We start from the raw sequence: 22,083 nt of genomic DNA, 5'->3' as shown, positions 1-22,083 counted from the left end.
AAATAATTTGGACTTCCACAGTCCTGAGAAGCAGTTTCAAAATCAGCTAACCAAAGTCTCCAATTATAAACAGGCTGCTTCAACTCGCTGAGGCCAACTGGCATTCAAGACTGGTCATGGGATCTCAGGCGCAGAGGAAAATGCCGAGCCCAGTCCACACTGGGAAAAATGCTCATTTAGTTTCCAAGAACCAGCACACAGTGGGAAAAAGCACTGGCCTCTTCTGTTGACTGGTCATTTCCCTAGGACCCACAAATCAACCACTGAAATTCACTTTAGAGAAGCAAGCTTTTATAAGCTGATTCCATTTGGCCTATGGCTTGGGAAATCTGGAGCTGAGCCCTGAAAACGGACTGGTCTTTATCAAATTGGCAAATGCCTGTTCCCTGGAACATACAGGAGAGAGAGTGCAATGCACAAATACACAGGGATCATGATCCACTCTCAGTTTCACTAGGATGCACTACAGCAGGATTATATACTGTGGACTTGGGGAAACACATATCCCTAGATTAATTAGTTTTTTTTTTTTTTCATAGTAACATAGTTAAAGTCCTTTCACTGCTTGGCAACCTCCTGATTTCAGAGAAGTGATCTATTATTATTTATCAACTGTTTTCTATCTCTACTTGTAGCACAAAGTCAAATTCGATTAAGAAGGCAGCAATGAGGGGGCAACTATTAAATGGAGAAAATGAAAATAAGAACTAAAATAGCAGACTCTGGCCATTTATCAGTTTTATTGTTTGAAGTGGCTTCTCTTCCAGGGCACTGCCTAATTTGGAAGTGGTGCTACAGAAACCGGTCAGTGATCCGTATGAGTGTTTCAGAAGGCAGAACAATGAACAAATGAAATGAGGGCAGATGAGTCCAGGGGGCCTGAGCTTTAAATGCTGAACAGCTCCAGAGTCTGTTACTAATGACATATCTTACAGGATAGGATTGTAATGATCATGATATGAATTAGTGTAAGCAAGCACAATTTGATTTATAATAAGATAAGGTGTGGCAGTATAGTGGTGAGCATAGCTGTATCCAAGCAGATGTCTAGTTCAGTTCAGTCACTCCGTCATGTCCAATTCCTTGCGACCCCATGGACTGCAGCACACCAGGCCTCCTTGTCCAATACCAACTCCTGGACTTTACTCAAACTCATGTCAATCAAGTTGGTGATGCCATCCAACCATCTCATCCTCTGTCATCCCTTTCTCCTTCCTTCAAGCTTTTCCAGCATCCAGATCTTTTCCAATGAGTCAGTTCTTTGCATGAGGTGGCCAAACAAAGTATGGGAGTTTCAGCTTTAGCATCAGTCCTTCCAGTGAATATTCAGGACTGATTTCCTTTACAGTGGACTGGTTGGATCTCCTTGCAGTCCAAGGGACGTCTCCAACACCACAGTTCAAAAGCATCAATTCTTCAGCGCTCAGCTTTCTTTATAGTGCAACTCTCCCATCCATACATGACCACAGGAAAAAACGTAGCCTTCACTAGACAGACCGTTGTTGGCAAAGTAATGCCTCTGCTTTCTGCTGTCTAGGTTGGTCATAACTTTTCTTTCAAGGAGCAAGCATCTTTTAATTTCATGGCTGCAGTCACCATCTGCAGTGATTTTGGAGCCCCCAAAAAATAAAGTCTGACACTTTATATACGGGCACAGTTTTCCCGTATATTTCCATGAAGTGATGGGACCGGATGCCATGATCTTCGTTTTCTGAATGTTGAGTTTTAAGCCAACTTTTTCATTCTCCTCTTTCACTTTCATCAAGAGGCTCTTTAGTTTTTCTTCCCGTTCTGCCATAAGGGTGAAGTCATCTGTGTATCTGAGGTTATTGATATTTCTCCCAGCAATCTTGATTCCAACTTGTGTTTCCTCCAGCCCAGCGTTTCTCAAGATGTACTCTGCATATAAGTTAAATAAGCAGGGTGACAATATACATCTGTGACGTACTCCTTTCCCTATTTAGAACCAGTCTGTTGTTCTGTGTCCAGTTCTAACTGTTTCCCAACCTGCATACAGATTTCTCAAGAGGCAGGTCAGGTGGTCTGGTATTCCCATCTCTTTCAGAATTTTCCACAGTTTCTTGTGATCCACACAGTCAAAGGCTTCAGCATAGTCAATAAAGCAGAAATAGATGTTTTTCTGGAACTTTCTTGCTTTTTTGATGATCCAGGGGATGTTGGCAATTTGATCTCTGGTTCCTCTGCCTTTTCTAAATCCAGCTTGAATATCTGGAAGTTCATGGTTCACGTACTTTGGAAACCTGGCTTAGAGAATTTTGAGCATTACTTTGCTAGTGTGTGAGATGAGTACAATTGTGTGGTAGTTTGAGCATTCTTTGGCATTGCCTTTCTTAGGGATGGGAATGAAAACTGACCTTTGCCAGTCCTGTGGCCACTGCTGAGTTTTCCAAATTTGCTGGCATATTGAGTGCAGCACTGTCACAGCATCATCTTTTAGGATTTGAAATAGCTCAACTGGAATTCCATCACCTCCACTTGCTTTGTTTGTAGTGATGCTTCCTAAAGCCCACCTGACTTCGCATTCCAGATGTCTGGCTCTAGGTGAGTGATCATACCATCGTGTTTATCTGAGTTGTGAAGATCTTTTTTTGTATAGTTCTGTGTATTCTTGCCAGCTCTTCTTAATATCTTCTGCTTCTGTTACATCCATACCATTTCTGTCCTTTATTGTGCCCATCTTTGCATGAAATGTTCCCTTGGTATCTCTAATTTTCTTGAAGAGATCTCTAGTCTTTCCCATTCTATTATTTTCCTCTATTTCTTTGCACTGATCACTGAAGAAGGCTTTCTTATCTCTCCTTGCTATTCTTTGGAACTCTCCATTCAAATGGGTATATCTTTCCTTTCTCCCTTGCTTTTTGCTTCTCTTCTTCTCTCAGCTATTTGTAAGGCCTCCTCAGACAACCCTTTTGCATTTCATTTTCTTGGAGACGGTCTTGATTACTGCCTCCTGTACAATGTCACGAACCTCCATCCATAGTTCTTCAGACACTCTGTCTATCAGATCTAATTCCTTGAATCTTTTTCACTTCCACTGTATAATTGCAAGGGATTTGATTTAGATCATACCTGAATGGTCTAGTGGTTTTCCCTACTTTCCTCAATTTAAGTCTGGATTTGGCAATAAGGAGTTCATGATCTGAGCCACAGTCAGCTCCCAGGCTTGTTTTTGCTGACTGTATAGAGCTTCTCCATCTTTGGCTGCAAAGAATATAATCAATCTGATTTTGGTATTGTCCATCTGGTGATGTCCAAGTGTAGTGTTCTCTTGTGTTGTTGGAAGAGGGTGTTTGCTATGACCAGTGCATTTTCTTGGCAAAACTCTGTTAGCCTTTGCCCTGCTTCATTCTTTACTCCAAGGCCAAATTTGCCTGTTACTCCAGGTCTTTCCTGACTTCCTACTTTTGCATTCCAGTCCCCTATAATGAAAAGGACATCTTTTCTGTGTTTAGTTCTAGAAGGTCTTGTAGGTCTTCATAGAACCGTTCAACTTCAGCTTCTTCAGCATTACTGGTTGGGGCATAGACTTTGATTACTGTGATATTGAATGGCTTGCCTTGGAAACAGAGATCGTTCTGTCATTTTTGAGATTGCTAAGGACTGCATTTTGGACTCTTATTGACTACAATGGCTACTCCATTTTCTAAGGGAGTCTTGCTCACAGTAGTAGATATAATGGTCATCTTAGTTAAATTCACCCATCTACCCAAGCAGTTGACCTGGGTTCATTTTCTGGACAACGCAGTGAGCTAACCTTTGGGGCTTCCTAGTGGCTCAGATAGTAAAAGAATCTGTCTGCAATACAGGAGACCTGGGTCAATCCCTGGGTCAGGAAGATTCCCTGGAGAAGGGAATGGCTATCTACTCCAGTATTCTTACCTGGAGCATTCCATGAACAGTATGGACAGAGGAGTCTGGCAGGTTACAGTCCATGGGGTCACAAAGAGTCGGACACGGCCGAGCAACTAACACAAGTTATACACATCATAATGATATTTTGTATTAAGTCATGAAGTCACCATATACTATTGCCTAAAACTGGAGCTTCTGTTATTTTGAATATTAAATACCAGTTTTTTCAATAATGCATAAACATTGGGAAAGTTACCTCATTTTTAAAGGTCTTATGATAGATGCTCCACGTTACTAGCAATGGCAACACTACGCTTAGTAGAGTTAAGGCTTCAATTTTCCAGTTTTCTTTCTGTATTGCAACATCTTGTTTGTTTTTTTTTTTCCAAAGGCCAGATATAAATATGATAAATACTGTTTATGAAACATGCTGAGGTTTTAGAAGGTTTATAAACCTTCATAGCAAAAAGCAAAATACTATCTTAAGAATACCTATCAAAGATAGTAGACTAAAGCACAAATGGTACAGTATAATATAGTTTTCTAACATATGTATTATATAATACAAGTCAAAATAGTGGGGAAATGATTACTATCAGATCACATCTTTTTATAGCTGTGTACTATGGGACATTGTGAGTCGAAGGTGAGGTCCACACTGATTAGAAACACTATAAAAATATACTTAAAGTGAACAAAACACTGCACTCAGTTCTGCGAAGTCTTCCCATTTGCAGAGACTGTGAGTCTGGAATTTTATTTATTTTTTCTTTGCCAAACTAAACTAAAATAAAACAGAAAATATGTGTTGATGTGAACATTATCACTGTTGGTAAAAATATAAACTGGCCCAGCTTTGCTGGAAAACATTATGGCTATCCTCATTTAAAAAATCTTAAAAACTTGTTACACCTTTTGACCTATATCTCCTTTAATGGAAAACCACATGGCCATACTCATTAAGGGCCTTAAGAAGATGCACACTTATCAGAATGAATGTTGACACTTCCAGAAATCGGACTTTAGAAAATAATCAGAGAAAAGTTTGAAGATAAAGAGATGCTTCTCTCAGACATTATTTATGTTAGGGTGAAAACAGAAATATTCTAAATGTCCAATAAAGTGGTAACCGTTAAGTAAATTCAAATACTTCCAAACAATGGAATATCATGTAGCCAGTAAATATCATGCATATGGTCTTAATGAGGGAAAAAATAACCAAAAAATTCAAAATTTTTATTTTAGAATAATTATTTTTACATGAAATAAGGGACTGAAAGGTCCCATAGCAAAGTTTTAACAAGTTATCTCTGATACCAAGTGATCTCTGGGCACTGATTAAGATGTTCTTTTTATACATTTTCTAACTTACTATCATGAGCATGTGGGCTTTCAAGGTGTTGCTAGTGGTAAAGAACCTGCCTACTAATGCAGGAGACGTAAGAGATGCAGGTTCAATCCCTGGATCGGGAAGATTCCCTGGAGGAAAGCATGGCAACCTACTTCAGTATTCTTGCCCAGTAAATCCTATGGTCAAAGGAGCCTGCTGGGCTACAGTCTGTGGGGTCGCAAAGAGTTGGACACAACAGAAATGCCTAAACCAGTCCCAACATGAGCAAGTAGTATTTCTACAATCAAGCAAAAAACACCAGACATTCCAGCACATACCTGACGATGGCTTTGACTGCAAACCTGACCACGGTGGAGAGCAGGAAGAGAGGGGTGACCAGGATGTGGAAGAGTGACAGCGAAGCAAAGGCCTCTGCAGGTTTGAGGTTGTTCCCGCTGGCATATGCGTGGGTCACAAACGTCTGTGCAAAGAAAGGGTTTTAGAGAAAGCTGGAGAAAGTTTCACAAATACTTACATTAAATTTTACAAAGCGAACACCATCTTCTATGCCAGCATGCCCACTGCAACTCTGAAAAATACTATTACTTCATCCAAATTACTCCCTAAGAAAAACAACACATGAGTACTTAAGCCCTAAAATACTAGAGAACTTAATGGTCTACATTAGGTCTAGCAGTAAACTTGTGAAAAGGGCAAAACAGACTCTAAAGATCTGAAAACTGACTTCTGTCAAATTACTGAAAAGGGGGAATAACTATGAGAGAATCCAGAGTTCTTAACACCTAGTCAGGCTCTTTCCAACCGGTACTAAATTTTTTGAGAAAGAAAAAAGAAAATTCCATTGTTTGGGAGTCCCTATTGCGGCTCTTTCTTAAAATCACCAACACTGGTATCCAAGGCAAACTTACATTTCTAAATGTAATACCAGTTCCTGGGTTTGTCCTTTTCTTTTGAAATGTAATCATTTAACATTTTGGGGTTGTTGATCTAGTACTATCCTGTTGTAAGAATGTCCGGGAACCAGGTCATGGATGTTAGAACAGTAAGTTCTCAGCCTCTGTTAATTTTGCTCTCTGGGTACATTTGGCAGTATCTGGGGATATTTTTGATGGTACTAATGACATTTAATAAATGGAAGCCAGAGACGCTGCTAGACATCCTAATGCAGAGCACACAAAGAATTAATTATTGAGCCCAAAGTTCCACAGTGCCATGGATGAGAAACCCCAGATTAGAACCATCACAGTGGAGACAGCAAAGAGAAAACTGGAGACAGCCAAAAGGTGGTAATACATGTTGTCACCCACACATGCTTATTCCTAAGTCATTTCTAAACACTGATTTGGTTCCATTTCTAAAGGTAAGAAAACACGTCTTACAGCAAGAACAGCTGCTATGGGAATTGCCGCGTTCATGAAGACTGTGGAAAGAAAGCAAAGATATTAGTGTCATTGAACTGTGAAACCTCTTCAGGAACTTTAATTATTCATTATTATTTTAACTTTCCTTGAAGACATCAAGGACTGAGTGCATTAAATAACATTTTGTCTTTGAGTCCACAAACATTTCCCAGTTGGTATTTCTTGGTTCACAGTTGTGAACTCCCACACATGAGTCTTAACCAGAAAATGTTCTAGTTTATTGAAAAATTATTTTTGAGCATCGATTTCTTTTTTTGGCAGAGCCACACAGCAAGCTGGATCTTAGTTCCCCAGCAAGGAACCCCCTGCATTGGAATGCATTACAAGTGTGGAGTCTTAAGCACTGGACCACCAGGGAAGTCCCCCCAAATTATATTTTTATGAAACATTACAAACAGCAAAATTTAAATAAAATAATCCTTTAATGACTTAAGTTATTAGAACTTAACAAATACACATTCTTCAGAGTATTTACAGTCTACATTTTTTCCCCACTAAACTAACTTAAAAATATGAAAACTGGGATATTACACAAATAAAGGGGGCTTCCCTGGTGGCTCAGATGGTGAAGAATCGGTCTCTAATGCAGGAGACCTGGGTTTGATTCCTGGGTCAGGAAGATCCCTTGAAGAAGGGAATGGCAATCTACTCCAGTGTTCTTATCTGGAGAATCCCATGGACAGAGATGCCTGGTGAGCTGCAGTCCATGAGTTTGCAAAGAGACACAACTGAGCGGTTAACACTTTCATTTTCACACAAAAAAAGCAAGAATTTGACATTATGTGAAAAATCTCCTTCCCGAAGTGATATTAATTTTCACTTAGAGACCTTTTGTTTGATAAAATAACTCCATATCCTAGGCCCTCTGCTTGTTTAAATCTCTCTCCAGGACTATAGTGCATTACCATTTGATAAGTACGATACACAGAACTGAAATAAGAAAAACTCAGATTTAGGCTAAAATACTTGTATTTGGAAGTAATAGGGGAAAAAAAATCAAAAGCCAAGTTGATGATTTGTAGTTATTTTGTCATAAAACATATAGTTTTAGGGACAGAGGACCAAAAAGCAATTGCATTGTTGGTAACAGAGCCAGGCAACAGCAGAGTAAGAACTAGAATCTAATTTTCTCAACACTCAGAAGAGTCCATCTATACAGAGTAAAGTCAGAAAAAGAAAAACAAATATAGTATATTAATGCAGATATGTGGAATCTAGAAAAATGGTATAGAAGACTTAATTTGCAAACCAGGAAAAGAGACACAGACATAGAGAAAAAATGTATAGATACCAAGGGGGAAAGGTGTGGGGTGGGAGGAACTGGGAAATTGGGATTGATACATATACGCTACTGATACTGTGTGTGAAATAGATAATTAACAAGAACCTATGGTATAGCACAGGGAACTTGACTTCACGTACCTTGGTGTCCTAAACAGGAGGGAAACCCAAAAAGGAGGGGACATAGGTATGTATACATGGCTGACTCATTGTTTGCTGTACAGTGGAAATTAACACAGCACTGTAAAGCAACTACACTCCAATGAAAATTAATTAATAAAAAAGAGAATCCATCCAAAGTCACCACCAGCTCTCATGATCTGCTTTCACGAACTGTCCTTACCACCACATACGGACTCAGCCTGTGCTTTCAAAGGTCCACAAGAGGCTTAGCTACCAAACCTGAATTCTTGTACGGTACCAGCAGTCCAAACACAGCTCTGAGAGTCATAATAGTCCAGACGAAGAGCCGTGTTTCCATCATCTTTCTCTGGCTAGTGTTACCTTATTTTTTTCTAAGCGTATTTCTTTCTTTTCCTCCATATCATTATTTGTAACTCATTCTCAGCTGCTAAGTTGCTTCAGTCGTGTCTGACTCTGCGCGACCCCATAGATGGCAGCCCACCAGGCTCCTCCATCCCTGGGATTCTCCAGGCAAGAATACTGGAGAGGGTGGCCATTTCCTTCTCCAATAACTCATTCTAAATATCTTTAAATAGGTAATCTCTTGATAAGGAAGAGCAAAAACAGCTGCTGTTTTATGAAAAACTACTTATCTGGCACTCTGCACCCAATGCAGGAAGTGGGACCATTTCTACCTCAGCATAAAGATGAGAATGAGACGCACGAGGTCACACAGCTGGGCTTCTCAGACCGTGCTCACCACCACTTCGCTCTGCCACTACCCAGCAACTCACATGACTCACACATGATAGGAGCACCTTCACGTGCATTCTCCTATTTAATGATTACAACTACCCCCGTGCAATAAAGAAAACAGCAAGGATGAGTAACAGGCAAGGTTCTAAACTAAGAGATGACACAGCTTGGATTAAAACCCACACTTTTCTGGTCCAAAGCTTCATGTTCTTCCCACTTCCTCATGTAAAACTATCAAAGTGAAGAGAGAAAAAATAAAAGTGTCGTTCATTCTTTTTTCTGCCAATAAATTAAATCCATAAACAGCACATATCCATTTGGAAGTGGAGATTAGGAAATGATTCAACAGAATTTCTTTTGCCCCCAGATATCATCTCCAGTGGCAAGAACATTGATTCATAGAGATGGATCTTCTGTTCTATTAGCATTTGTCCCGTTTATTTTTCAATATTTTCCAATACCATGGATTGAGCATTTTAATGTACATTATCTTACTTAATTCCCCCAGGTATGCTTAATACAGCCCAACTTCCTGATGAGGAAACCAAGATGCCACCAAACGCTGACCAAGGTTGCAGAGTGGATAAGGCACTGAGGCAGGATTTCATTTCAGGTCATCCTGCACTCCAAGACCCAACAATAACCACTATGTTGTATGCCTGACGTTTTTCTTTCATTTTTTTTCTTATGGTTTTCTGAAAATACCACTTACAAAATATTTTTAACACTTACAGAACAGTGCCATATTCACTGTTTCATTTGATTCTCACACTAGACCTGTGAGAAGGTATCCTCTCTCTCTTTTTTTTAAAAAAGATTTTTTGATGTGAACCATCTTTGAAGAATTTTACTGAATTTGTTAGAACACTGCTTCTGTTTTATGTTTTGGTGTTTTGGCTGCGAGGCATGTAGGATCTTAGCTCCCTGACCAGGGGTTGAACCTGCACCCTCTGCATTGGAAGGTGAAGTCTTAAAACACTGGACCATCAGGAAAGTCCCGAGAAAGGCATTATTTTTATTATACCAATTTTGGAGGAAGAACCTGAGGGAGTGAGGTTACTGAACACTAGCCCACTTGCCAGGTGCTTTATACACAATGAGTACAAAGCCCTTGACATACTGCCTGGAATACAGTCAACCAGCAAGTCAGTCAACATCTGCAGCATTCTTTAATCTATTATCATCTTTACCACAATGCTACATGATAGAGATTTTTTATCATCCAATGTTACAGATGAAAAAAATTGAGGCTTGGAGAACAGAAGCAGTGATTTGGTCAAAGCCAACCTGCTATGAAGTGGCAGAGGTTAGATTTACAACCAGTTGTATTCAACTCACATAGTGGAAGCGCTTCACTTCCACCAACACTCTTAAGTAATCAAATGATAAAACTTGGACATGGTGTAAGTGGAACTTCACATCATTGCATCAAGAATTCCTGCTGCGTATAATCATAAAAATGTGACTATGCTCTTTGATCTTCATGATTTCTTTGCTTTCTGTTTCTAGAATGGTCTCCTCTGTCCTCTCCTCCTTTGTCTCTGCCTTTCAAGAGCTAACTCAAATCTTATGTAACTGGGTTGAGTTCAACAACCCACCTCTACTATTTAGTCGCTGGATGATCTGTCGAAATTCAAGTTATTTAAGCTCTAACCTCAATCTTCTAATTTGCAAAATGAAGTTAATAATGGAATGAAGATCACTGGGCTGCTGTGAGGACTAAATAGGATGAAATATGTAAAGTCACTTATGGCAAAATTGGCTGAGTATCTCAAAATGTTTTTGTTATTATTATCATAATTACTATTACTATCATCATCACCATTTCTGGCCACATCCATCTACCCCATGAGAACTTTAGTATACTGCAGACAGAAACAGATTTTAGGAGCCAGCAGCTTACAGTTTTATCATATAAGCAAGTAGATATCAATCATTTCATCTTCTAGCATTTTGACACTGTATGAGTCGTGGTGCAGAGCTGGAATATAAATCTTCTTCCCGTTTCCTTTCTAATGTATCCAGCACTAGGGCTAAAATAAATGAGCTATATAAACCAAACACTTTCCTTACATCCATTTCACAAAAGAAGTGTTTATAATATCTAAGGACTCAAGTAGTTCAGAATTCAAGAGGAAACCATCTATAAATCTCCAAACTTAAAGTTGTTGAAAATCTTGAGAACAATAGAAAGGAGCAAAACTGACATACAAACTAAATCAAACGTTGGTGGGAGTAGTCTGGCTAAGTTCATAAGAATTCTGCTAATATGAACTCATTCTTCTTACAAGTACTCAGTGTCACCCTTTGAGGAAAACAACAACAACATTTTTGAAACAATCATGCTTTTAAAATTAGAGTTGTGGAGGAAAAGCTTTGTATTTTAAAAGTCTTCAGCATGTACTGGAAAAAGAGGGTTTTATATAAATGTAGTTTGGCTTTTTTTTCACCTGGAAATGTTGACTTTTTTCCTCCTCAGTTTCCAAAACTGGCATTTCAAGTGTAATCTTCAAGGAAATATAATATCATAAGCTCCCCAAGAGACAGGGAAGACAACCACAGATAATTTTTAAGGAGGTTAGGGGATAAGATCAATAGTAATATAGCCAAATCAATTTATTTATTTATATTTTTACAATGGATATTTTTTAATTTACATTTTTTAAAAATTGGAGGATAATTGCTTTACAATACTGTGTTGGTTTCTGCCACATAGCAACATGAACCGTCCATATGTATACAAATGTCCCCTCCCTCTTGAACCACCCTCCCACCTTCCACCTTCCTCTAGAGTGACGATCTCACTCCTCTAGATTGTCACAGAGTGCTGGATTTGAGCTCCTTGTGTCATACGGCAAATTTCCACCGCCACCTAAGTTTACATGTGGTAATGCATATGTTTCAATGCTATCCTCTCAATTCATTCCACCCTCTCCTTCCTCCTCCTGGGTCCGCAAGTCTATTCTCCATAAGCAAATTTTTACTGAAAACCCACTATGCATCCCAACTGCAACTGAAACGAGGGTTTTAATGATCAGACCATCCCCAGTTTACAGACGAAGAAACCAAGGATATCAGATGTCAAGTAACATGGCAAAGATACAAACTTGCACGGAGTCAAATTCAGTGCTACTTGACTTTAAGCTTATCCTGACTTTGCTCTTTAATTTAAATTTGAATAGGAACTTCCCTGGCTGTCCAGTCACTAAGACTTCGCCTTTCAATGAAGAAGATGTGGGTTTGATCCCTGGTCTGGGAGCTAAAATCCCACATGTCTCACAGCCAAAAAATCGAAATGTAAAATAGAAGCTATACTGTAACAAATTCAAAAAGACTTTAAAAATGGTCCACATCAAAAAAAATTAAATTTAAATAAACTTGTTTAGCTACTGGCTACAGGACCTCACAAATAGAGAAAATAAATGTACTTCCTCTGATGTCTTAAAATGTCTCAGTGGTTGTAAGTTACACCAAATAGACCACATGTTTTTGGTGATCCTCAGAGCGATAGCAACTTACTGGAGAGTGATGTATAAAGAGCAAAAGTTTTGAGACTGGAGAGTTCTTTCATTCTTGTCTCTTCCACACTCTTGCAAAAGATGTGCTCCCAGGCGTATAGCTTTAGAAGTTTGATGCCTTTCAGTATTTCATTTGTTTTCTTCAGTCTCTCAGTGGAATAATCCTATAAAAGGAAGGAATAAAAAACAATGCAAGCTGCATCCAAGTGAATCAGAGAGGCAAGGCCATTACTGGATATGGATTGAGAAGAACTTGATTTCTGCCTGGCTTGGCCTCTAATGATGGCTGTGAGATTCCTAGGAGAAATAGTGAAACTCTCTGTGCTCTGCCTCCAATGTGAAAATGAAGAGTTGAGTGAGACAGCCTCCAATTTCTTTCCACCTAAAAACTGTTCATGCCTCTTTTGCTTTGGTTTAAATAAAAGCAGTGTCTGAAGTTTCATACGATTTCCTTGAATGATGTTTGCAGAAAACACATACAGACATGTAAGGAGTTGATAAAGAGACTTCCAAGGGTGCCTTCTCATACCTAAATCATTTAATTCTCCCCTCAGCTCCATTACTCATGCTTAGGAGATGAAAACAATGAATGTAAAAAAAGTTAGGTCACTATTGATTTGGGAATGTGAGTGTACACTGTTGCGTGTATTCGCAGTGAGTCTTCATAAGACACTTAGTGAAACCAAGCCTATAATCTTTAACTTCAAGAGATTCCTACCTCCTTCTTCATAAGCTCTGTCACAGAGCCTAAATTAGATTTTGTTGTTATTGTGTTGTGTCAGTTGCTCAGTTGTGTCCAATTCTTTGCAACCCCATGGACTGTAGCCCACCAGGCTCCTCTGTCCCAGGGATTCTCCGAGCAAGACTACTGGAATGGGTTGTCATTCCCTTTTCCAGGGGATCTTCCCTACCCAGGGATCAGACCTGGTATCACATATTGCTAAATTGGATTTACTGATTGCTAATGACACCACCCTTATGGCAGAAAGTGAAGAGGAACCAAAAGCCTCTTGATGAAAGTGAAAGAGGAGAGTGAAAAAGTTGGCTTAAAGCTCAACATTCAGAAAACGAAGATCAAGGCATCTGGTCCCATCACTTCATGGGAAATAGATGGGGAAACAGTGGAAACAGTGTCAGACTTTATTTTTGGGGGCTCCAAAATCACTGCAGATGGTGACTGCAGCCATGAAATTAAAAGATCCTTACTCCTTGGAAGAAAACTTATGACCAACCTAGATAGCATATTGAAAAGCAGAGACATTACTTTGCCGACTAAGGTCCGTCTAGTCAAGGCTATGGTTTTTCCAGCAGTCATGTATGGCTGTGAGAGTTTGACTGTGAAGAAGGCTGAGTGCTGAAGAATTGAAGCTTTTGAACTGTGGTGTTGGAGAAGACTCTTGAGAGTCCCTTGGACTGCAAGGAAATCCAACCAGTCCATTCTGAAGGAGATCAGCCCTGGGATTTCTTTGGAAGGAATGATGCTAAAGCTGAAACTCTAGTACTTTGGCCACCTCATGCAAAGAGTTGACTCATTGGAAAAGACTCTGATGCTGGGAGGGATTGAGGGCAGGAGGAGAAGGGGACGACAGAGGATGAGATGGTTGGATGGCATCACTGACTCCATGGACGTGAATCTGAGTGAACTCCGGGAGGTGGTGATGGACAGGGAGGCCTGGCGTGCTGCGATTCATGGGGTCACGAAGAGTTGGACACGACTGAGCGACTGAACTGAACTGAACTGAACAACCTGGATTAACTGTAGAGATATGGCTGATACAAAAGCCTCTCTTTAGTTAACTCTATCAGCTTCCTCCAAATTCTATTAGATTCACTAGGAAAGTACAGTATCATCTGTGAACTCTTAAAAGGAGCTGCAGAGTGGCGAAAGGTAGATAGGAAGAAGCAAAAGCAGCAAATGATCTGAGTTTTTTGAAGTACAGTTGAGTTTTAGTATTGTGTTAATTACTGCCATACAACAAAGTGACTCAATTATATACACACACATATACATACATACACATTATTTTTTAAATGTTCTTCTCCATTATGGTTTATCATAGGATATTGAATACAGTTCCCTGTGCGATACAGGAGGACCTTGTTGCTTATCTGTTTTGTATATAAAACCTTGTATCTGCTGACCGCAGCCTCCCACTCCATCTCTTTCCCAAGCCCTTCCCTTTGCGAACCACCTGTGTTCTCTGTGTCCCTGATTCTGTTTCTGTTTCATAGATAGGTTCATTTGTGTCATATTTCGGATTCCACACATTAGTGTTGTCATATAATATTTTTCTTTCTCTTTTTGACTTACTTCATTTAGTATGATGATAATCTCATCACATCCTTCTTGCTGCAAATGGCATTAGCAAATGATCTGATTTTATTCATCTTTTTGTCTCTTGAGGTTCTTAACTGCCTACCCATGATTGCTGGTGAGTGAATGACTATAGTATGAATGGCAAAATGAGAATCAGATGTTAGATTGTCATGTCCCCTCTTTGAGTCTCTCTTCCACACCTTTCTGTATTCATGTCCTAGAGTAATGAGGAACCTCACCAGAAGCAGCAGAAAAAACAAGTGATAAAAACCATTTGCATGACAAGGGACTTACTTGTCACAGTGGAAACACCAGGTTGGAAAACGGTCCACCAGTGACAGCATCTCTACATTTCATGCCTGATTTGTAGACAAACTGGCTCATATTTAATCAAACTTTATTTCTAAACATGATGTCAATAATTTTATTATTTGCAAATACTTCTTTAAAAGAAGCCAATTCTTGCTCAAATAAAATGATTTCATGGCAAACTGAAGCCAGTGTGTGTGTGTGTGTGTGTGTGTGTGTGTGTGTGTGTGTGTGTGTGTGCTCAGTTGTGTCCAACTCTTTGCGACCTCATGGACTGCAGCCCACCAGGCTCCTCTGTCCATGGAATTTTCCAGGCAAGAACACTGGAGTGGGTTGCCATTTCCTACTCCAGGGGATCTTCCTGACCCAGGGATCATCTTTTGCATCTCCTGCATTGGCAGGCAGATTCTTTACCACTGTGCCACCTGGGAAGCCCAACTGAAGCCAGAAAGGGTCAATAACTGAGCTTTTCCCTGCTTGCCAAGTTAACCATAAACATACTCAGGCAGAGCAGCTGCCACTGAAACATTTCAGTGTAACTCCATAGCTCATCACGTGGTCTGACTCAACCCTCAGAACATTTAATCTCAGAAGCACTAAGTCTGACCCTTTATTTATTCCTTGATCCATTTGTCCCACGTCAGTAATTGACATCTAATATATATGTAATCAAATGTACAAGTAAGTGTATTCTGTAATATATGCTAAGTGTAAGTAAGTGATCTACAAGAGCTAAAGCCTCATCATCACATCACGACTTGTAAAAACATCAGGCTTTGTGGTGGTATTTAGCGTTTAAGGTCATTAAATCTTAGATGTCAAATCCACTTTTAAAAACTGTTGTGCAACCCACAAAATGCACATTCACTGCCCAAGAACGAAAAAGAAATATTGGTATTTCATTTCAATATAATGATTTCCAAAGAACGCTGAGTGGTATTAATTTCCTATATATTTAAAAATGAAACCACATTACTAGATTTTCCTAATAAGGTTTCCAAGAGACGTTACTTACAAGAGTGCTCTTCTGAGCTTCTGCCAACTTTGTAGCAATGAAGTATTGAATTGGCGCGAGGAGCACAATGACTGCAGCACCAACCAAAGCGCTGGACCCAAGCAAATTGTAGAGCAGAATCACTCCCATGATGATCTAAAGGGAAACACAAGGCGAGGGCTGAAAGAGCAGGCATGTGGGGACCCCTGCATAAAAGGACATATGTTTTCGTGAAATTGTAGTAGTTCTTAATTATTAAGTTTGAAAATGTGAGCACGCTCTGGGAGACAGTGAAGGACAGGGGAGCCTGGTGTGCTGCCGTCCATGGGGTTGCAAAGAGTTGGACATGACTTAGCAACTGAACAACTATTAAGTTTGTTTGGAAGTCAACTCAGCTGTGACTAGGATTTCACGATGATTTATCTGGGGAAGGCTAAGTAGTAGGAATTTATTTTTAGCAACATGATGTGTACAACTGCTGTCGAACCAATTTACTACATGAATTTGCAGAGGGGTCCCAAGACGCTTTTGACCAGAAACAGTCATCAAACTTTTAAAAGGACACAAACTTTTTCTGGAAAACGTTGTCATCCACCATAAATCAGCATTCCCTATTTTCTTGGAATTACTTTAGCTTTTCAAATGAAAAAGCAAACGAATTTAAAAACTGATAATTTCTTATTATTTCCTCAGCAAATAAGAATCTTACTCATATTGATCTACCTGAACAGGCATGGCCCATAGATTGGGACACAGGAACAAGAACCACATGAGCTGATTGGTTTCAATGGCGACCAAGTTATTGATCTGACCCAGGGTCATCTCACCCATGGATAAATTAGATGTAGAAAGCCGAAGGATTTTATTATATATCATGGCCTGCAAAAAAGGGAAAAAAACATATTTGAATTTCAAATTTTAAAAATCAACACTATGCTTATTTATTTGCATTAAAAATCTAAGATTTTTAAATTTTCTGAAAAAAAGGAGAAAACCCTATAATGCCATCTTAAGTCAGCTATTATTTTCATTTCAGCATTGTTACTTTTAATCCTAAACTAAATACAAACTTATTTTTCCTGATGATATAATCTCAACATATATTCAAATTTAAACATAATCTCTGGAACAAATAGTAACAGAAGTAAATAAATGCAAGATTTCAAAATATGTTAATATATTATTAGAAGTATTTTTAATTCAGTGGGTTTATTAATTAAGTTTATGGGTTTTTTTTATTAGATAGATCCTGAAAGTATTGATGTCATAATATCAAACTGAAAATGGAAGGAGAAAAACAAAACTGAATTCTCAACTATTCCTATCACTGAATGGTTTGTGGTCAGGATCCTTCAGAGCTTGTACGTACCAGCAAGGCTCCACGCAGGTTAATGCCAGTCTCAATGGTCACATAGTAGGAAGCCTGCAAAAATGTCCTTTGCAGAATAAGAGCCAAGAACAGGAGAACTGCTAGAACATAAGCATTTTCAAGAAATTCCTTTGATGAGAGGGTTTCTAAAGCCTTATCCCAAAACAAACAAAAAAAAGATGTAAATCAAAACTATTCATATACCAGCATACAGTTTGCATTTATCAAATAATGCATGGCTGCTTAATATAAAAATTCAATGTCTTTATAATATAGCAGTAGAATGAGTCAGAGCAAGGCGATTTTGGCTTTTCCTCATAATGTCAACAGATACAAACACAAACCACAAATGGATCCACAAATGGATCACTAAGATTGTTGGAAATGCCTGATTGTAGAAAAAAAGGTACATTTAAATTTTTTTAAGTTAATACATTTTCTACAAAGATACAGTCTACCTTGGTTAACTGGAAAATATTAGTAGTAAACCAAGACAGAAGTTAGTTTAGATTGTACGTAATTTAGAAGTAGAACCTACAACGTCAGCAAGACCAGTGGGACAAATATACAATTTCCATAGCCTTATTAATTTAAAATAATAAAGTCTACAGAGTTGACTTTTTCTGATCTTCATCTTAATTCATATAGTGAAAACATAATTATAAATGGTAAAAAACATAAATTGGCTATTTTGCCCAAAAGACAATTTCAGTGACAAAACATAACTTTAAAAACTATTTCATTCCGATTATAACTGAAGACATCATAAGAATATACAAATTGATAGCTTTTTGTTTGTAACAGTAGCATATGGTCACTTATTTGTTAGAAATGAGGGAAAAGTAACACTCAGATAAACACAACACGTCAATTGAGCCACTGTTTTTTTAATGGTTTCGAACAGTTAAATTCTAAATATTTCTGGTCCCTTCCTTGTCTTTCTGGGGGATACACACAAATGTGTAAATTTTCTTCTTTCTCAGAAAAATACGTGGTTAATATATGTAAGTACAGGGATGATTGGATACTAAGTGGAATTTCAATATCTGTATATGATCAGGCAAGTAGGGATAAAACATTACAAACATGTATTCAATGGCAAAGTAGCTGGTTCACATTAGTAACAATTGAGCACTAATATATGCAAGGAACTGGGTTTTGAGGGCAAAAATGGGAACTTCATAGTCACTCTGTTTAGAGAGCTCGCAATCTAGAAAGATAAGCATATCCATAGATAACATGCTTATTATAAATAGCATTTATGGAAAGTGCCAATGTAAAGTGAGAATCAAATTCCACCAACAAGGACAATCAGAAAAAGCTTCAAGGAGAAGGCAACATTTACTGAAGGCTTTAGAAATATGTACAATTCCAATAGGTAAAAAAAGAGGACTGGAAATCAGATTGAGACCATAAAAAAGGAAAACTGACTCATCTGGACTAGAGTTTCTACACGTGAAACTAGGGAAATCAATTCTTATTTTAGAAGGAAATTGGGAAGCTCATGACGCAGACTTTCTTAAGAACAGAAAATATAAGGTTGTAAATTTATAACAGCAAATATTTTACACTATATAGTCCCCAGTAGTAACATAATGTCTAATAAAAATATAATGTGACTTGACCTGATCATTATGAAACAAGGCGATGGCTTTCACTATATAGGAAACCAAATCAAGTCACATTGCCCACTTCACTGGTCACTGAAAGTGAAGTCGCTCAGTCATGTCCGACTCTTTGCAATCCCATGGACTGTGGCCTACCAGGCTCCTCTGTCCACGGGATTTTCCAGGCAAGGGTACTGGAGTGGGGTGCTATTTCCTTCCCCAGGGGATCTTCCTAACCCAGGGATTGAACCCAGGTCTCCCACATTGCAGACAGACTCTTTACCATCTGAGCCATCTGGGGAAAAAGTGACTCAGCCCCAAGGACTCATGAATGAAAATTCTTTACAGGATTGCTAAAAAGATCTAATAAAATAACCAATGTGAAATTCCTGAGCATCATTTGCAGAACACTGTAAATGCTATTAAATGTTTATAGCCTCTGAATCTGAGAAATAATTTCATTGGCCAAATCCATTCAATGAATACATAATGTTTTTCTCTACAAGGAAAACTACAGTTTTCATTCTTTTAAAAAGCATTCAATTCTCTGTTAATAAGACTGTCTGCACTGCTCATAAAACTGCATTTTAAAAAAGTTAACGATTAAAAGAAATTTGTCAATAATATATTTCCATTCAAAGGCACCACAAACTTACTCTTGTTGGGTTATTTGTTTCATTCTGGGTTTCATTTACACGCTGAACTATTCCAGAAATACAGAGAGGTCCGGCAAAACCCAGTAAGTCAGCAAGATAACGAAATGTGCTACTAAGTAGAATTGGTCTCCCAAAAGCTCTGTACATTGCCAGCCATATAGATGGAGTCCGATTTGGGTCATCTGCCACTTTTTTCTGAAATAAAAAAAAAAATTTGATGAACCAAAATAAAATGATAAAGTGGCAATTAATCTTAGCCACTATGGAAATCTCTTCTAGTATTTCTGATATTTTAAAAGATAAAAATAAATGTTACTGAGTCACTTTCAATATACTACATATAGTTTGGTATTCCTGCATTCTTGCAACCAATAGATAATTAATTTTTAAGTAGATATTTCCATTTATTTAGCTAATTATTTTAATTTTGAACACATTCCAAAACTTTATATGTATGTAATATATATATTTAGTTCTTAGTGGCTTAACAATGTGTTGGTTTCTGCTGTACAACGTCAGCAGAATGTATGTAAGTATACATACATCCCCTGCCTCTTCAGCCTGCCTCTCATCCACCCCCATCCCACCCCCCTAAGTTATCACAGAGCACCAGACTGAACTCCCTGTGTTACACAGCAACTTCCCACTAGCTTTCTATTTCCCACATGGTAATGTATATATTTTAATGTTACTTTCTCAATTCATCCCACCCTCTCCTTTCTCCACTCTGTCCACAAATCCATTCTCTATGTCTGCATCTCTATTCTTGCTCTTGCAAACAGGTTCATCACCATTTTTCTAGATTCCATATATATGCATTACTGAATGCATTTTAATGAAAGAAAGAGAATGAAGAGTAACCAGGCAAATTTTTCAAACATTTTGTATTATTTTTAGTTGTCAAAGGATGACCCCAAATTTCCAAAGTCCAAATTAAGCTTAATTCCCTTTGATTTAGAAAATGAACATATCAGTTATGAATATTATCAAATGATGCTGTATGGAAAATAGTGAAATACAAAGTACAGGTTATTGACAGTCTAGTTAAGATTTCTGAAGTTTAGTTAAGATCTAAGATATCAGGTCACAAGAGATTAAGTTATCAAATTATTACAAGCTAAACAAAAGAGATCATCCTGAGGTAGGAGACAATGTGCCTCTGGGCCAGACACCTGGTGTTTGTCAGGTGGAGTAAAACTGAGCTTTTGTTCTAACCCAGACCCTCCAAAGACAAAGCTAGTGGCAAAAGTTGAGCTCTGCTAAAGCAAAGAGATAAAAGTACTCGCTCTTGAGGTCAAGGAAGACTTCCTGTTTGCATATGTGCCAAAAGGCTTCTTGGGGGTTGAAAAGGGAGGGGAACCCACCCCATAAGTGTGGACATGCACCATAGACCTCTGAGGTGGGATCCACCTTAGAGAAAAGTTGCTCACACATCTTGAGGAGGGTCCATGGACCAGCCAAGGGTGAAGAAAGAAACAAAGTAATTGGCCAAAGGTAAACAAAGTCCCAGAGAGACTGTCTTATATAAGTGATTTACATCACCTCTGTACTGAGCTCCTCCTCACTCAGGATGCTCCAACTCCTCTCTGCATGTGTCTCTCTGCCTAGCTTCTGACATACTGCCCTCCTCCTCACTAGAGAGGATGCCCATACCCCTTTCCTCTGGGTGTGTATCTCTGCCCTGGTTCTGAGTTAGATAAACAAACTGTTTTCCTGTATGCTTTCCCACACATTGTGCTATGTCTCTAACAATAAACTTTGTACCTGTTATTACAGTTTTTCCCTCCTTGAAACATTCTTGCTTTCAAATAGGGGCAAGAGCCAGGGCCACTATGCTTCTACCTCTAACTCCTGGTGGTCTAGTCGCTAGGACTCTTGGTTTTCATCCAGGTTACCCAGGTTTAAACCAGGCAGGGAACCCCACCCTTCAGGACCGCTCATGTCTCTTCAAGGCTCTCCCTCTGAGATCAATCCTAGCTTCAAACTGTTTCTTCTCCAGGTATTTCCTGTCTCCATATTAAATGGGGTCAATACTTTTTAAAGTTATGTTAGACTTGTGCCTCCTAGTTATTACTTAAAGAGATGCAAAATGAAGAATGGTATATCTACTTATGCCAACTTGTGGCTTCACAGTTCTATACTCATTTGTTGAAAAGATTTCAAGACCTGAACAATCATAATTACATCTTGGCAAAGAAGCTAACTCAATGCAGTGGAGTTCAATTGTGTTTCATATTCAACTCCTTGTGAGATGAATAATTTTAAAGCTTACTGATATTTAAGCAAATCTGTGTTATAAAGAGCATTCAGAAAACTAAAGCTATGCTTAGACTATATTATTAATCTTTATTTAGAAGTTGTTAAAAAACTATGCAATACTTTTCCCAGAGGTGAAACCAGAGAGATGACTCAGGTTCATCTGTAGTAACCATTTCCTGGATTAATAATTTCATAACACACATTTTGACACAAAACAGAGGTCATTTTCATCATTTACCATAAATGCTT

The 22,083-nt window shown here is 38.6% G+C and overlaps 1 protein-coding gene across 9 annotated transcripts in view; it reads right to left on the bottom strand.

Annotated features, from left to right (window-relative positions):
• The window catches only part of ABCC9 (ATP binding cassette subfamily C member 9), a 169,795-nt gene that overhangs the window by 126,943 nt on the left and 20,769 nt on the right, over window positions 1-22,083 (bottom strand). For all 9 annotated transcript variants that reach the window (XM_042247430.1, XM_060413321.1, XM_060413319.1 and 6 more), the window contains exons 8-14: window positions 19,576-19,770; window positions 17,313-17,465; window positions 16,667-16,822; window positions 15,965-16,099; window positions 12,325-12,487; window positions 6,604-6,644; window positions 5,542-5,684 (exon numbers count right to left, since the gene is read on the bottom strand). In XM_042247430.1, coding sequence (XP_042103364.1) covers window positions 5,542-5,684; window positions 6,604-6,644; window positions 12,325-12,487; window positions 15,965-16,099; window positions 16,667-16,822; window positions 17,313-17,465; window positions 19,576-19,770 — 986 coding nt within the window. The remainder of the gene's footprint in view (window positions 1-5,541; window positions 5,685-6,603; window positions 6,645-12,324; window positions 12,488-15,964; window positions 16,100-16,666; window positions 16,823-17,312; window positions 17,466-19,575; window positions 19,771-22,083) is intronic.

The sequence above is a fragment of the Ovis aries genome, chromosome 3 (genome assembly GCF_016772045.2).
Source record: "Ovis aries strain OAR_USU_Benz2616 breed Rambouillet chromosome 3, ARS-UI_Ramb_v3.0, whole genome shotgun sequence".
Classification (NCBI taxonomy): domain Eukaryota; kingdom Metazoa; phylum Chordata; class Mammalia; order Artiodactyla; family Bovidae; genus Ovis; species Ovis aries.
Note: the sequence above shows the minus strand (reverse complement) of the source record. Positions and strands in the feature narration are given on the sequence as shown.